Source organism: Ichthyophthirius multifiliis (genome assembly GCF_000220395.1).
Source record: "Ichthyophthirius multifiliis unplaced genomic scaffold scaff_1120509251226, whole genome shotgun sequence".
Classification (NCBI taxonomy): Eukaryota; Ciliophora; class Oligohymenophorea; order Hymenostomatida; genus Ichthyophthirius; species Ichthyophthirius multifiliis.
This window is the reverse complement of record NW_004086081.1, coordinates 35,239-52,024: the sequence shown is the minus strand read 5'-3', so window position 1 is coordinate 52,024 and position 16,786 is coordinate 35,239. Positions and strand designations below refer to the sequence as shown.

General features: G+C 15.9%; 4 protein-coding genes across 4 annotated transcripts, besides 17 other annotated features; 2 read left to right on the top strand and 2 right to left on the bottom strand. All coding sequences in view use genetic code 6, as the record gives it.

Moving 5' to 3' along the window:
- Positions 1–97: part of a microsatellite that runs on past the window's edge.
- A 360-nt stretch (positions 98–457) lies between these two features.
- Positions 458–510: a microsatellite.
- Positions 511–1,692: 1,182 nt separating this feature from the next.
- Positions 1,693–3,187, top strand: IMG5_163640 (tubulin-tyrosine ligase family protein, putative; the record flags this gene model as incomplete). Its single annotated transcript, XM_004030262.1, has 5 exons — positions 1,693–1,756; positions 2,479–2,498; positions 2,735–2,888; positions 3,035–3,098; positions 3,166–3,187. 5 exons carry the CDS (start codon positions 1,693–1,695, stop codon positions 3,185–3,187), a joined length of 324 nt encoding a protein of 107 aa, XP_004030310.1.
- Positions 1,752–1,802: a microsatellite.
- Positions 3,188–3,536: 349 nt separating the features above from the next.
- Positions 3,537–3,574: a microsatellite.
- A 967-nt stretch (positions 3,575–4,541) lies between these two features.
- Positions 4,542–4,599: a microsatellite.
- Positions 4,600–4,738: 139 nt separating this feature from the next.
- Positions 4,739–4,774: a microsatellite.
- Positions 4,775–5,591: 817 nt separating this feature from the next.
- Positions 5,592–5,632: a microsatellite.
- A 60-nt stretch (positions 5,633–5,692) lies between these two features.
- Positions 5,693–5,736: a microsatellite.
- Positions 5,737–6,221: 485 nt separating this feature from the next.
- Positions 6,222–6,310: a microsatellite.
- Positions 6,225–6,294: a microsatellite.
- Positions 6,278–6,311: a microsatellite.
- A 597-nt stretch (positions 6,312–6,908) lies between these two features.
- Positions 6,909–6,955: a microsatellite.
- Positions 6,956–9,225: 2,270 nt separating this feature from the next.
- Positions 9,226–9,263: a microsatellite.
- Positions 9,264–9,563: 300 nt separating this feature from the next.
- Positions 9,564–10,151, top strand: IMG5_163630 (hypothetical protein; the record flags this gene model as incomplete). Its single annotated transcript, XM_004030261.1, has 1 exon — positions 9,564–10,151. One exon carries the CDS (start codon positions 9,564–9,566, stop codon positions 10,149–10,151), a length of 588 nt encoding a protein of 195 aa, XP_004030309.1.
- Positions 10,152–10,626: 475 nt separating this feature from the next.
- Positions 10,627–11,139, bottom strand: IMG5_163620 (hypothetical protein; the record flags this gene model as incomplete). The annotated part of the gene is made up of 1 exon (XM_004030260.1): positions 10,627–11,139. One exon carries the CDS (start codon positions 11,137–11,139, stop codon positions 10,627–10,629), a length of 513 nt encoding a protein of 170 aa, XP_004030308.1.
- Positions 11,140–14,302: 3,163 nt separating this feature from the next.
- Positions 14,303–14,362: a microsatellite.
- Positions 14,303–14,380: a microsatellite.
- Positions 14,355–14,428: a microsatellite.
- Positions 14,429–14,632: 204 nt separating this feature from the next.
- On the bottom strand, positions 14,633–16,331 carry IMG5_163610 (hypothetical protein; the record flags this gene model as incomplete). The annotated part of the gene is made up of 3 exons (XM_004030259.1): positions 15,662–16,331; positions 15,346–15,615; positions 14,633–15,124 (listed from the first exon to the last, which is right to left on the bottom strand). Exons 1-3 carry the CDS (start codon positions 16,271–16,273, stop codon positions 14,633–14,635), a joined length of 1,374 nt encoding a protein of 457 aa, XP_004030307.1. The 5' UTR covers positions 16,274–16,331.
- Positions 15,147–15,185: a microsatellite.
- Positions 16,332–16,786: the final 455 nt, after the last annotated feature.

Here is a 16,786-nt window from a genome sequence, read left to right as displayed (position 1 = left end):
TTTCTTTTTCCTTTCCCTTTTCCTTTTCCTTTTCCTTTTCTTTTTTCTGTTCTTTTTCCTTTTCCTTTTCATTTTCTTTTTCCTTTTTTTTTTCCTTCTCATGAAGTTCACAATTTTTTTCGAATTATTAAAGCTTTATTTTTATTAGCAAAGATAAATTAGGGGTTATTTTTAATATTTCATATTATTCTTTTCCATAAAATTAAAAAAAATAATCAAAATTTAATGATATTTTTTACTATAAAAAATAATTTTCGTCATTTTTTTCATACAAAGTTATTTATATAATGTCCTAAGGTTATATTTATTCGATTATTTTTGTTATTTTTTACTCTTAAGTATGTATTTGAATTAAAAAGCTATTATTCTTTTGAATTTTTAGTATTTGCTTTGTTTCTTAAATATTTTTTTGGAAATCATTTATTTAGAAAGTCAATATATAATTTTATTTGGCCATTTTTATTTTTATTTTTCTGTTATATTTTTTATTATTTTGTTTTTTTTTATTTTAATTAAAAAATTTCAAACTTTTTCAATAATTATTTTTTTTTTTCCAAAAAATAAAAAATTAACACCTTTTTAAAATAATAAATTTTACATATAATAAGATGGATTTTTAAAAAATTAAACAAAAAGAAGAACTTAATATAAAATAAGAAAAAACTTAAAATACAAAGCTCTAAAATTTTATTAAAACAATAAAAAATTAAATTTATGAGCAAGAAATAGTTCCTTAGTTTTTAAATCAGGATCTTTAAAAAGAAAATTAATAACTTCTAAACGATTTTATTTAGGATTAATTAATTTTAGAAAATTAATAAAAAAAATAAGAAATTAATGATGATGATGACGATTATGATAATAATGAATCATAAATATAAGAAAAAAATATTATTGAAAATAATGACAATAAATATATTCATAATTAATATAATCCTTATTATAAAAATTTCTAAGAAGAACTTAATTATTATAAAAATAAAGAAGAAAAAGAAATTAATGAACATAAATAAAATGAAATATTTGAATTTGCTAAGAATTAATTATATTTGGAAATATTTGATTAGTAAATAAAATAAGAAATGAAAAAAAATTATTTTATTCATTTTTCAGTTATTTAAAACAAGTAGTGTCCAGAAATTTTAAATTAAATAATATTTGATTAAATTATAAATAAATAATGAAAAAAATATATATATTTTTTATTTTATTTATTTTAGAAAAAAAATTCTATTTTTAATTTTTTTTGTTAAATTAAAAAATAAAAATAAAAAAAGAATAAATATTTTAATTTATTATTATTGAAAAAAAAAAAAAAAAAACTAATTAAATTTAATTTAATATAAGCCACTAAAAAAAAAGATAAAAAATGTTAGTTAATATCAAAAAAAGTCCTAACAATATATAATTTAAACAAAATTCCAAATATTCTAATTAAAATGAGACTAGCTAAAAAATTAATCAAATTTCATATACTACAAGTTATTCAAAAACAACTATAAAAGAAAAATAATAAAGGCAAAGTACCCAAAAAATATTATTTTATGAACACAATTCAACAATTGAAAATTTATCAATGGTTCCTCTATTTAAATACTAACTAACTGTAAAAAATAAATAAAAAAAAAAACACGAAAAAAATAAATAAATAGTATATTGTAGAAAAAGGTAATAATTAAGAATTAGTTTCTTATGTTTTAAGCAAAAGACCTTGGTGGGTTTAAGCAAAAGAAATAACAAGTTAATATAATTTTAGGTAAAAAAAAAAAAAAATTATTTAAAAAAAAAAAAAAAAAAATTATAAGATGGAAACCAACAAGTATAAATATAAGATTTGATGATCTTTCAATACAATAAAGAAATAAATAAATGGTAAATCATATCGAAAATCATTAAGAGTTAACATGTAAAAGTAAGCTTTTCCAAAATATGTCTATATATTTAAAAAGTGAATAATTATTAGAAAAATATGTACCTAAAACATTCTTATTAAATGTTGAAAGTGAAAACTATTAATAAGATATTTTGACATTTATTTAATATTTTAAATAATAAGAGGAAAACTAAAAAACAAAAAATATATGGATTTAAAAACCTGATGATTTAAATAGAGGATAAGGCATCCATTTATTTAAATCTATAAGATAATTATTTGTTTTATTATTACCTTTTGGTAGATATTAAGTATTGAAAGAAACATTTTCTAAAATTTAAACTAATATAATAGAAATATATGAATAAAAACTTCAAAAAATAAAAACAAGATAAAGTGATGATGAAAAAAATAAAAAAAAGAATTTAATTAAGCAATTTAAATACTATTCCAAAAACAATAATATTACAAAAATACATTGAAAATCCTTTTCTTATTAATAATCGAAAATTCGATATCAGGACTTGGGTTTTGATAGATTAAGATTAAAAATATTATATTTTCAAGTTAAAATTTTTATTTTATTTTTTATTTAATATTTTTAGAGAAGGTTACTGTCGACTAAGTAGTGAAATATTCAGTTTAAGATCACACAATTTAAATAATTAATATATTCATTTAACAAATAATGCGATTCAAAAAAACGGTGTAAATTATGAAAAATTTGAAAATGGAAATATAATTTCTTTTTAAAATTTAGATGAAATTTTATAGACTGATTCTTAAGAATTTTCTTTAATTGACATTCTAAAATAAATTAATAGTCTTATTAAACTTACTATCAATTCTGTAAAAAGAAAGATTGTTAAAAAAAATAAAAAATTCACTTTTGAATTAATTGGATATGATTTTATGGTAACTAAGTAAGGCTAAGTTCTTCTTATTGAAGCTAATACAAATCCTTGTTTAGAATTATCAAATGAAATTTTAAAGAAATTAATACCAAGGATGTTAAGTAATTTCTTTCATTATTTATTTTTACTTTTTTACTTATTTTGTTTTTTTTTTGAAGATGATATGTTTAGAATTACTATAGATAAAGTATTTCCTTCAAGTAAATATTTATTTAATTCGGTTTTTATTTGCATTTTATTTTTTAAGAAACTTTTAATTGCTATCCGAATGAATTTAATGTTTTCAATTATTTAAGTTATGAAAACTTATGGTAATATATTAACTATTTTTGTTATTTTATAACCATATTATATTTTTATTTTTAATTAATTTAATAGGGAGTTATTAGGATAAATATGAAAATCTAAATTATATACTGTTAAAATATAAAAAAAATTCATCTATTAATTTATAATTAAATTAATCTGTTATAAAATCTCTTTTATATATAAAATTATTTTAATTTAATTATATATTGCATTACATTAAATTTTAAAATAAATTAATTATTTTTTAGTAAGTAATAAATAAAAATATTATTTATTAAATAAATTATTGCAAAATACAAAAATAACAAAAATAGCATAATTATTTAGTTTTATCAATTTATTACATTGAATATATCTAAAATTTAAATTTATTTTATAAAATTAAGTATAATTAATAAAGTTATTTTATTCTAAGAAGATAATATACTAGAATAATTATTTATTTTAAATTTTATTTTAATATTTTTAATTTATTTTATTCAGGGCATTATAAAATTAATTATCTGCTTAATTAAAATATTTTAAATATCATTATTAAGTATTAAATAATAAACAAAACAAAAATTTTTAAAGGGTAAATCAGTATGCATAATAGGAACTTTCTATTTTCTTTTTTATTTAGATTTTTGTCAACCTGTTATTAGAGTTTATTTAATCTTCTCAAATTTATTTTGAATAAAATTAGCAAAGACTATAGAAACAAAATTATTTATATTAAATATTAGGCCGTATTAAGAAACTTATATTTGATAAATAAAGATTTTTATCAATAAATATTCAGAAAATAGAATATTTTTTATATTAAAAATATTTCCTAAAATAACTAAGTTTCTTCATGTTTTAATAATAAATTAAGCTTATTTAATTTTCTAAATTAATTTTTATATTGAGGAGAAGAGTTTTAAAATTTAGATAAAAAAATAAAAAAAAATTATTTAAAAAACCAAAAAAGAGAATTACATTTTAATTATTTAGCAGAAATATTATATAATAATTGACTAACTTTTTAAATATTTTTTTTTTTTTTTAAATAATAATTAAATAAAATATATTTAACTATTTTATATAAAGCATATATAATCATTTATCTTTGAAAAAAGAAATAAATTTTTTACTTTAGAAAATTTTAATTGACTATTTGTAATTAAATATCATATTGATGCAATAATATACATTTTTTTATATTAATTTATTTTATAATTCAAATAAATTATTTTTTTATTATAAAAAAAATAATAAAAAATAATAATATTATATTAACCACAAATATTTTTTTAATAAAAAATAATAATAAATTAAAATCATAATCTTTTTAACCATTTTTTCCGTTCTATTTCCTTTCTTCCAATCTAAGAATTTTAAAGATTAATATTATGGCAATTTACTTTAACTTTATAAATACTTGAATAATTATTAAAAGTAAGATTTAATAAAAAATTATGCTTTTATTATTATTATTATTATTATTATTATTATTATTATTATTATTATTATTATTATTATGTTGTTTACTTTTATTGTATTGTCTGATTTATTTATAACAATTATTATTAAATTTATTATTATTATTACTAATTTTTTGTTAAACTGCTTAAAGGTTCTTCTGGGTTGCCTTACGTAAAACTGTTATTATTATTTTAATATTTTAAATTTTCTTAATTTTAAGTTTTATTAATTTATTATTATGTCACTTTTACATCATTTTTAATTATTTTTTGCTAATTATATTTTTATAAATCATCATTATTGTCTTCACTTTACTATATATTATTTATAATTTAATTATTATATAATTAAAAAATAACTTCTTTTTCTATATATTATTTATATTGTTTAGGCTTAGCATGTAATTCTGTCATTAGTTTCGCATATTTAAAGTATCCTTCATAATCTTCCATAAAAAGTTTTCCTACTTCTTCATTTAAAGCACTTTCAGGAAAAGGAACAATTAATAAGCATTTTATAACCTTTATTAATTTTGCTTTTTAATTTTTAAATATTATTTACTTCAAATATATTTTAAAATGACCAATTTAATGGATTCCAATCTTTTTTTAAAGTGTTTACACATATTTCTCCTTTTTCAGATACATTTGGATGTGCTATTTTCGTATGAAAGAATCCTTTTGGAGGAAATTTCGGAAAGTCTTATGGAATAACTAATTTACATCTGAAAAATCCACCTTCATAAGGAGTTTAAACTATTTAATTTTTATATATTCTATATAAGAATTTTATTTTTTACCTGGACCTATAATATCAGCTTAAATATCATAAATATCTACATCATTTATAATTATATTTATTCCTTTTTTATTTATTTATAATAAATTTTTTTTTTTATCTTAGTATTATTCATTTATAAATTAAAATACCTTCAGGATTTTTCTGTTTTAATTATGTTATTTACTTAGAAATTAATAGAGTTATTTTCGGATTCTTTAAATTAATATTTAGAATATTTATGTTTATAAAAATTGCATATTATTTAATTATAAATATTCATTAATATAAATTAAATATTTATTTTTATAAAAGTTAATGTTTTTTGTACCATTTTTGTTTTCCTTAGTTTTTATTATTATTTTTGTTTAGTTTTTTTATTGTTTATTATTAATTTTTTCTTTTTTAATTATAATTGTTAGTTATAAATAATATTAATATATTTTAATTTATTTATGATTTTTTAATTTGAAAACCATTCATATTTTAAAATTTTGTAAAAATCTGTTTTTTTGTTTTTTTAATTAATTTTTATTCTCTTTCGAGAATTTAAAATAAAACATTTAATTTTTTTAAAGATTGAATAATTAAAATAAGTACATATATTTATACTTTTTATAAATTAATTTATTTTTATGTTTTTTTTTAAAAAAAAACAAAAAAACATAATAAGCATTTAGTTTTAATAAAAAAAATAACAGAAAAATATATAAAAAAACATGAGAACAATTAATAATAATATATTAAATATTTATTAATAATATATTAGAATAAACAAAAAGTTAATAAAAATTATTATTAAAAAGAAATTAATAGTTTAACAAAAAAATAAAATAAAAACCTTATTAAAAAAAAAAATATTATTATCATTTTAATCTTCATAAAAATAATTTGTGAGATTTATTAAAAATATAAAAAAAAATTAAAAGCAACAAAATAAATTAAAAAATTAATTCAAAAAATAAAAATAAAAATAAAATAGAAATATAAATGCCTATAAATAATCTTGATTAAATATTTGAATAAATTATAACAGTTTAAACAAGTGAATAAATAATAGATAGCTTGAATGAATATTTAAATTTGAAAATAAAATAAAAATCTTTAATAGAAAAATGTTATGAATTGTTATAAAAAGATAAGTGTTTAGATTTACAAAAAGAGTTTATATATAAACGTGAAATTATATTAGTTAGAAGTAAAAAACGTATTTTATAAAAAATAGACACTTTAAAATAATAAGAAATACTTCTTTTAGTCAAAGAATATCATTTATAAAAAAAAGAAAATTGCCTTATTAAAAAATAATGTTATTTTGAAAAAAAAGAATTACTTATTTTAATCAAAAACTCTTTAGAAAACGGGGTTTTAGTAGAATTTTAATAAATAAAATAATCTTAATAAGATATAGAAATCTTCGATTAAATTATTGATTAAAAAATTAACTCTATTTAGAATAATAATTTAACTTTATATCAAAATCTAAACTAAATAAATCCAGAAGAAGATATAAAAGATAAAGATAAAGAATAGTTATTAATATATTAATAAAATGAGAAAAATATTCAATTACTAGAATAATTTAATTAATAAGTTTAAGAAAATAAAAATACATAAAATTAAAAAATAAAATACAAGATGAAAATGAACAATATATATTATAAGAAAAAATAAAAAATTAAGAAAAATTAAAATAAAGTTTAAATGAGATTTAAATATAGTAAGAGAAAGACGAAATAAATAAAGAAATAAAAATAGCAAAAGAAGAGATTAGACAATTAGCAAAATAAAAAAGAAAAATGAAAAAAGACTAACGAAATTAAAAAAGAAGCTAAAATCAATTGAAAAAAGATTAAAAGAATAAGAAAAAGAGTTAGTAAAATTAACTATAGGATAAGAAGAAATAAAATAAGAAATATTAAAAATTAAAAAAAAGATTTATTATAAACTGAATTCGAAATTTTTTTATTAAGAGAATAATTAATTAATAGGAATATTATGATAAATTGAAAAATATTTTATTTATTTTTTATATAAAATATATAATTAATTATTATTTTTCATTTATTATATATAAATAAATTAAAATACCAGCTAAAGAAAAAATATACATAAAAAGTTAGCATATTTAAACCGATTTTTAATTTAGAAAGTGCCACTTAATCTACAAGATTTATTTTAATAATTAAATATAATAAGAATTCCATTATTAATATATAATAAATATATTTAAATTATAATTTCTTAATAACAAATAATAAAAGAATAAATCCTATTTAACTTTTAGTTTCTATTAAAAGAAATCCAATAATATTTTACTTTAATTTAAAAGTCTATTTTTTTATAAATATATATATATATAATTTTTTTTACTATAAATAAAAAAACATATATGTATATTTTTACTTATATAAATAATATTATACATCCTGTTTTTTCTTTATTTAAGTCCAAAATAAGAAACATAGAGTTATAAAAAGTAAAAGAATTTTAAAAACCAAAAACAAAATTAAGTAAAAAATATCATCTTTCAAAATCAAAACAATCATTTTTAACATTACACTCATATTAATAATGTTTAATTATTAAAAAACATTGTTATAATATTTCTAAAATCTAAAAATAAATATTACAAATTCAATAAAGAGTATAAAAAATGCCAAAAAACGTATATAATAAACAAAAATATTAAAAATATTGAATAAAATAAGCATTAAAATATTTATTAAGAACCTTTTATTTAATATAATTATATCTTAGAATTAAATACTTGACCAAAAAATAATATATCCTGTATATTTTAATTAAATAATATCTTTTTTTTCTATTTATTCAACATTTTTTTTCCCTTATTTTATATCAATGATAAACTCCAAGTACATTTTCTAAAAATAAATGCCTTTTTCATTAAAGGTTTATTACAAATTTATAATTTTCTATGCTTTTTTAACTTCAGAATTTAAGAAAAAATAATTTATAGCATTTATTAGAAATAAAAATAATGTTCTAAAAAAAAATTTAGTAATTAAAAAGAGAAATGATTCATTATATTAGTAATATAAAGGCTTTATTATATAATTTTCGATTATAAAAGAATATAAAAAACCAAAAAAAATAAAATTTAAAAATGTCTTTATTAAAAATTTTGTAAAGATTTAAATAAAAAGTGTCATTTTATCAGATTTTTCTTTACTTTTATTTTTATTATAAAAATAAAAAGTATTCTTTTTTACATTTCTTTTTTTCATTTAAAGAAAGTGTATCATCTATAAAAACAAAAAGACAATCCATAAAAAAATTGAGGCAAATATATAAATAATAAACGGATAGTCCAGTAAAGATTGTATTAATAAATAAGAAATTAAAGGAAATAATATAGAATAAAGGCATAAAAGAATTAAAAAAGGTATTTTTAATTACAAAAAAGACCTTATTTTATAAAATTAATATTAAAAGAAATTTTTTTTTGAAATTAATTTTTATCCATAGTTTTTTAAAAAGTTTGTATTTAAGATTTTGAAAATTCCTATTTTTAAAAAAAGTTTTCCTATATGTTTTATTAATCAGGACTAAGAATATTAACTTTTATTTTAGAATTAAAATTAGAATCAAAATTTTATTCAAAAAGTCGATTTTGGAAATAAATAATATTATTTAAGTTTTCTTTTTTAGCGATTTTTGGTATTTAGTTTTGTTGGTTTTAATTCTAAGGTGATAATCCAAATATATACTAAAATTGATCTAAAGTTATATCTTCGAAACTTTTTATTAATTCTACTTATTATTTATTTATTATTATTTTATCTTTTCCTATTCTAGGACATGGTTTATTTGAATAATCATATATTTGCTCTATTTTTTACATTTTTTTGATAAATTATTTCTTTTTTTTTAAATTTTATTAAGTATATTTATTTTTTTATATTTATTTTTATTATATTTATATATACTTAATATTTGTTAATTCTATAAAAAAAATGTCTAAAAAAATATAACAAATCATTTTAAAAGAAGTTAAAAACAATAAATTTTTAAATGAAAATTTAAAAATATTAAATTAAGATGTCCCTTTTGGTTTATCCAAATTAAAAACAGAAAATGAAATACAAGAACAAGTATAAAAATACATTTAAAAGACTTAATAATTTTAATAAGAATTAATTTAATTTTCATATAAAAATAATATTAATATATAATAACTTTTACAAGCATATTTTTATTATGTACTTCCTTATTATGAATATATGAAATCAAAAAAAACTCCAAAAAAACCATTTATCTCTGGAATTTTAGGTGTTCAAGGTGCAGGAAAAACCACATTTACAAAACTGATAAAAAAATTAGGCGAAAATGAAAATTTATCAATTTAAGTGTTTTCTATTGATGATTTTTATTTAACTTTAGAAGAAAGATAACTTCTTTTTGAAAAAGATAATAGGTTTTTATATAGAGGACCTCCAGGGACTCATGATAATTAATTACTAAAATAAGTTTTGGAAAGTTTAGAACAAGGAAAGGTCCCTATAGAAGTTCCTATATTTGATAAGTCTGTGTAGGAAGGAAAAGGGGATAGAGTTGGGTTCGAAAAATGGGAAAAAATCCCTGATTTAGTCCTTTTTGAAGGCTGGTTTGTTGGCTTATAAGGATCTGGAACTGAATTAAGGTATTTAAAGCCATTATAAGATGAGAATGATATGAAATTCGCAGAAGATTGTAGAGAAATTTAAAAAAATATGAAATTTTGTGGAAATACATTGATTCTTAAGTTGTATTAAGTCCAATAACATTTGAATATAGTAGAATATGGAGAAAATAAGCTGAAAAAAAGATGATTTTAGAAAAAGGATAAGGAATGAATGATGAAGAAATCGATAAATTTGTCGACTTTTTTTGGAAAGCAATTCATCCTGAAATTTATATTCAGAAATTGTTTAATAATTAAAAATATGATTTAGTAGTTCTTTTAAATTTGGAACATTTCATTACTGGAATTTAAGAATTATAATAATGATTTTAATGATTTTTTTTATATAAAATTTATATTATAATAAACCAAAATTACTATTATTTTTTAAAAGATTTAAAGTAATAAATATATGTAATTATATTTTATATATATAAATTTACAAAAATAAATCATTTAAGAAAAAAAAATAACTATATACTCAATTATTTATAATATTTAATTAAAATTTATATAAAGGAATTAAAATTAATATATAAATACAAATAAACAAAACTAATAATAAAATCAATTTCAAATAACGTAAGTTGGTAAAGTTAAAGGAATTCCTGTCTATATACTCTTCAAATAATAATAGAAAAAATCTCCCATTAGTAAAATCTAAGCAACTTATGAAAAAAGTACAAAATATCCTGCATAACTAGGTGTAATTGAAATACTACCTTACTTAGATTCTCCATTTAATTCTTAAAAACTAAATATCCAAAATATAAATTACATTATCCTTGATAATCCCTAAGATGCGACATAATGAGAAGTATAAGTCTCAATTTCTCCCCCAGTTTTTTAGAAAAGATTTAATTAAGGAAGTATAGCTACGCATTCTAAATACAGTGCAAAAGTCCAAAAAATATTCGAATAAATAGCAATATTAAGGCTTGGATGAAACAAGCAAGCAATAATAAAAGTAGGAATTACAAAATAAATATAATTATATGTATCGAACTCATTGTTATATGTTAATTTATATGTCTTAAAACTTTAATACATTAATATTATTATAAATAGCAATGTTATTATTTCACTTATTAAATATATTGATTCTCCTGATGAGTCTGATGGTATATACCCTTCATAAAATAAAATTGATGACAATCTAAATATAAAACATATCAAATAACATATAATTGTATGCCGAGATAATCCTCCTATTGATTTACTTTACCTTATTTTTATAATAAGAATTCCGAATCCAAATGTCTACATTAAAGAACTTAAAGTTAATATAAATGAAAAATGTCCAGAGCTAAAATATTTATATGATATAATTGATAATATTAATAATAAGGACCATTGTATTATTTCTTTCTATTTTTTGTATTTTTAATTTTTTTATTTAATTTTTACTTTGTTTTTGCTCATAAACTATTAAAATTTTTGAGGATCTCTCATAATATCTGTTATTTTGATCGTTTCAAGTTAATTGAAAGAATAATTCATTTTTTTTATCTTTTTTATTTAATTTATAAATAAATACACGTATTTGTTTTAATAATAATTAATTTTAAATTAAATTGAAAAACAAAATATATATAAATTAATTTAATTTTCTTTTTAAAAAAAAAGTAATTTTTTTTCTTTTCTTTTCAACTATTTATTTTGATTAAATTTACTATAATAAAAAAAAATTGTATATTAAATTTATAATGAAAAAATACTATTATTTTAATTTATTTTAAATTAGTTTATAATAAATTTATAAACTCTATTTTTAAATTTGATTTCAAAAAAATAATATAATAAATTAAACTAAAAAATTAAAAGAATAATTTAAGGCAGGTATTTTATAAATGTAAATTATTAATATAATTTAATAATATTTGAATTTTAAAGTTAAAATTAATTTTATTTAAAATAAAAAAATATTCTAATAAAAATATAGAATTTAGAGTTATATAAGAAAATTATGATTTTAATAAATAGTATAGTTATTTAATTACTTTTTATAAATTTTAAAATAATAATATAAAAAATTTAATAATTTTAATTGATGAATTTAAATGTTGGATAAATACTATTATTATTTATAAAGAGTAATATATGATTTTTATTTAATAAAATAAAATCTTAAAAAAAAAAAATAATAATTTTATAATAAATTAAATATTTTTTATATTTTAAAAAATATAATTATTATATATTTTTATTTATATAAATAATATTAATATATTTTTTTTCAATAAAAACATGAATAATTTACACGAAGAAAACGCACAAACATTTATAAATAATTTAAAAAGTTATCAATATTTAAAAATATAATAAACATCATAAGAAAAAATAAAGAAAATACTTAGAATTTTAACAGAAAAAGAGTAAAAAATAATTCAAGCAAATGAAAAAGAAGAAAAAATAAAAATAAAAGACACAATTAATTTAGAAAGGAGAAAAAGTAGTATGTTAAGATAAGAAATAGAAGAAGGAGAATTATAAACAATCAAAATAAAGAAAATAAAAACAAATAATTTAGAAACAAAAAATGAATAAAATAATAATTAATAATTAAATTTTTCCATTGTAGATTATAATAATGTGGATAAAGAATAATTAGAATTTTATTTTAAAGGGCAATTAATTGGAATGCTTTTGTTTTAATTTGAAAAATTTTTTAATGATATTAAAAAATTATTTCATTGTTTAGATAGAGTTAAAGATATTTTTAAATATTTATAAACTATTCATTTAAACGAAAAAATTTATTCAAAAAACAAAGAAAAAAAAGTGTAATATATACCTTTTTTTAAAAAAAATAAATAAATTTATGTATATTATTTTTATTTATTTTTTAAGATTTGAATTATGTTTTAATTATGTTGCTTAATAAATTATTGTTGAAAAAAATGAATTTATAAATGAAATAATTAAAGACGATAATTTAATTAAAGATTTTATTTAAAAAACTAATATAAATAATGAAATTTTATATAATTTATTAAGTATTATTATTTAGTAAGAATACAGATGGCAACCTTAAAAATTTGAAAGCAATGATTTATCAAATTTATTATAATTAATGACTAAAATATGCGAAGAAAACAAATAGACATGCTTAAAATATTATTTGTAAATTAATAATAAGATTTCGCTTATTAAAAATGGAATCAAATTTGCAAAAGGGAACGAAGAGCTTTTAAAAAGCGCTTTTGATGAAAAATTATATTTATTAAAAAGTTAAAATTTAGATGTTAATGAATCTTGCCATATTGCATCTTTTTTAGGTTTATATTTTTTATTTTTTATTTTTTATAATTTATTTATAGTTTTTATGGTTTTTTGTTACAAAGAATTGTTTTAAGATTTATTTGAATATTTTTAACATTTTAATGAAACTGTTTAAAAATAAATAATCGAAATATTAAGAAGAGGAAATAATGAAAAAAAATTAATAAATTTATTAAATGAATAAGTAACAGAAAATGAACATATTAATTAATAAAATGGTGAAAAAAATGACTTCTTTTAATCTTTGATAGGAGTTTTTAATTACAGTAATATTTTTTTATTTTTTTATAAATAATATTTAAATAGATAATTGCTATATATTGTAAAAGTATGCGTTTGATCTATTAATAAAACACGATTAAAATTTTGTTTATACACCATAATTTAGTTAAATCTATGATAAAATACAATAACAAATAAATTAAAGTAAAGAAATATTTTCATTTTATAGAGATTATCCTGAATTATTTTAGGAAAAAATAATATAATAATATGCTAATTTGAAAGAATTATAAGCAGAAAATGCATAAGATTTTAATTTAAAATATTAATTTTTACATGAAAAAAAACAATCTATTTATTTAATTTTATTAGAAAGATTTTTATTAGAAGATAGCTGGTTTATAAATAAGAATAATTTATTGTAATTTATTAATTTATTTATTGAAAATATAAATAGAAAATATTTACTTGAACTTCTTTATAAAATTGCTTTGAGCTAAAAATAAAATATAAATGTAATTTTGGTAGCTCTTTTATTAAAATTGGCAAATTTAGATAAATAAAATGAAGATATTATTCATAAAACAATTTTTTAAATTTCAATAGGAAGGATTTGGATGTATGACAGTACTTTTAAACATGCTTTAAATATTTTCTTTAAACAAATTTGTAATGAAAATCAAAGAAATTAATTGTTTTAATAAATTATTTAATATTTTTAAGAAAATACTCCAAAAGAAAAATAATTAGCTTAAATTTTTAAAGAAACATTTAATTATTGAAAAATTTTAAATTTATATATTTCTTATGTTAAAAATCATATATTTTTTATAATAAAAAATATATATTTATTATTAAAATATTAAATTTATTCTAATTTTTTATTTTATTTTTAAAAAAATAGAATATTTTCTAATTTTTATATACTAATATATATTTATTATAGCCTATTTAAATTAAATATTTAAAAAATATTTATTTTTCATTTAAATATCAAAATAAATACAATTCGAATTATTTAAAACATTATATATATATATCTTTTATACTAAATATTTATTTATTTATTTATATTTAAATTAAAAAAAAAATTAATTTAATTGCTTTTTTTTTATAATAAATATATCATTTTTATTATTCTTTAATTTAATAAACAACTTATTTTAAAAAATCTGCGTTTCTCAAAGGTGAAGATTTTAAAGAAAGATTAATTGATCTAAACTCTTTATTATCAGTTACATCTGCATCAATAGTAAGGAATTCGGGAATTATATTAGCAATATTATTATCAGATATATTTTTGATTCTCAAAATACACATGTCAAATTCTTTAAATTTATCAAGAGCATAAAAACATCCATTATGCACAAATTATCTTCTATTTTTTCTAATGGTACTTCTTTTAGTATCTTGACGATCCTTAATAAGTTCATATTCTCTAAAGTTCAATCTTTTTTTATAATACATAGTTTATTTACCATTAATAATATGATTTTCTGAGCAAATATAAATGTATTCATTATTTTAAATTCTTTTTCTAATCTTTGTTAATTTACCTTTATTTTCATTATATTCTTAGTTATACAAAAATATATCTTCAATTTCAAAACTTTCATACTTTATAAATAAATAAAAAAATTATATAAATATATATATATATATATATATATGTATATATTATTCATATTGAATTTGATTTATTTCTCTTTTTTTAAAAAAAAGATTAAATCAAAAAAATAAAGGATAGGATTATCCTACCTTTTTTTTGACTACTTTGAAAAAAAAAAAATACAGAAAAAAATATCAAAAAACACCAAAATAAATAAAATATAAATTACTTATAAATAAGACGGTAAATTAGGGTGATTTTCTGGATTAACAATAACAAGTCTTTTGTATAATTTTGGTCCTTTGACAGGAATACCGCTACTTTTTCTTATTAAATATAGAAGTTTTTACAGTTTTTCTTAAAAGCTATTTACAGTTATATTATCAATAATTTCCAATTTTTAATGTCCCATCCATGCCTTTTAAAATTTTTTATCAATTTCAATTGCTTAATCTTTATTTTAAAAACGTGCACCATCCATAATATAATAATCAGATGCCTTATTTATTTTATTTCTTTACAAAAAATAAAAATAAAAAATATACCCCATTTGCAGCTGTAACTAAATGAAAAACAGAATCGTATCGTTTATCTCGAATTTCTTATTCAGAAACATTCATTTCTTTTAATATTTTATACCATTATTTTTATTAAAGAAATGCTTTTCCATCTAATAAACCTCTATCACAAATCAAAATTGATTATTTTCCTGACATTTCTGCTAACTAATAAAATTAATCTTCTAAAGACATTTAAATTCTCATTAGAATTTTTTAAAAATTAATTATTTATTCATCTGTATAATTTGATTATTCTAGCATTCCCCCTCCTGTGGAAATTAAGGTCGCTGCTTCTGGAATCAAATAAACTTTAAAGTCATCATCTTTTAGTTTTTCACTCAAAAATGCTAGACCAGAAGTTTTACCTGCACAAGGGCCTCCTGTTAAACATATCTTAATAATTTAATGTTTTGATTATTCAACTATTTCTTCAGGTAAAATTGTAGTAATGTTTTCTATATTATAAAGAGAATGCGTTTTGTTTTTAGATGGCATTTTTTTGTTTGCTTTCTCGATTTCACATTATATATTTATTTGTTTCCATTAATCTTGTTATTGATTGCTTTGAGTAGTAATCGCTACACTACTAGAACTCATTTCTTTTTCAGATTTTTCAATATTATTATTATTTTTAGCTTTGATATTTTTCTCATCATTTTTTTAATCTTTTATTTATTTTTGTATATTTATTATAGATGGATTTTTAATTTGTGTTTTTGTGTATTAATATAATTTGTAAGTTAAAAATGCACTTGATAAAATTATATATGATAATTGAATTAAATTTAAAATATTTTTGCTTTTTTCTGTTTCAGTATTCATTTCTTTTTAATATTTTATGTTTATTAAATTATATTAAAAAAAATATACAATTTTTTTTTATTATTTATATTAATATTAGATTATATTTTTTTAATCATAATTCATTTATTTATTTAAATATTTATAACAAAAGACAATAATTTCTTAAATTTTTAATAACAAAATGAAATTGTTTAGTAAATAAAAAATTATACTTCAAATTAAAAATTATTTTAATAATCGTGTTTTAATAAATCAATGTTATTTAATAATTTTTTTTTATTCTATACACTATATTATAATTTTTAG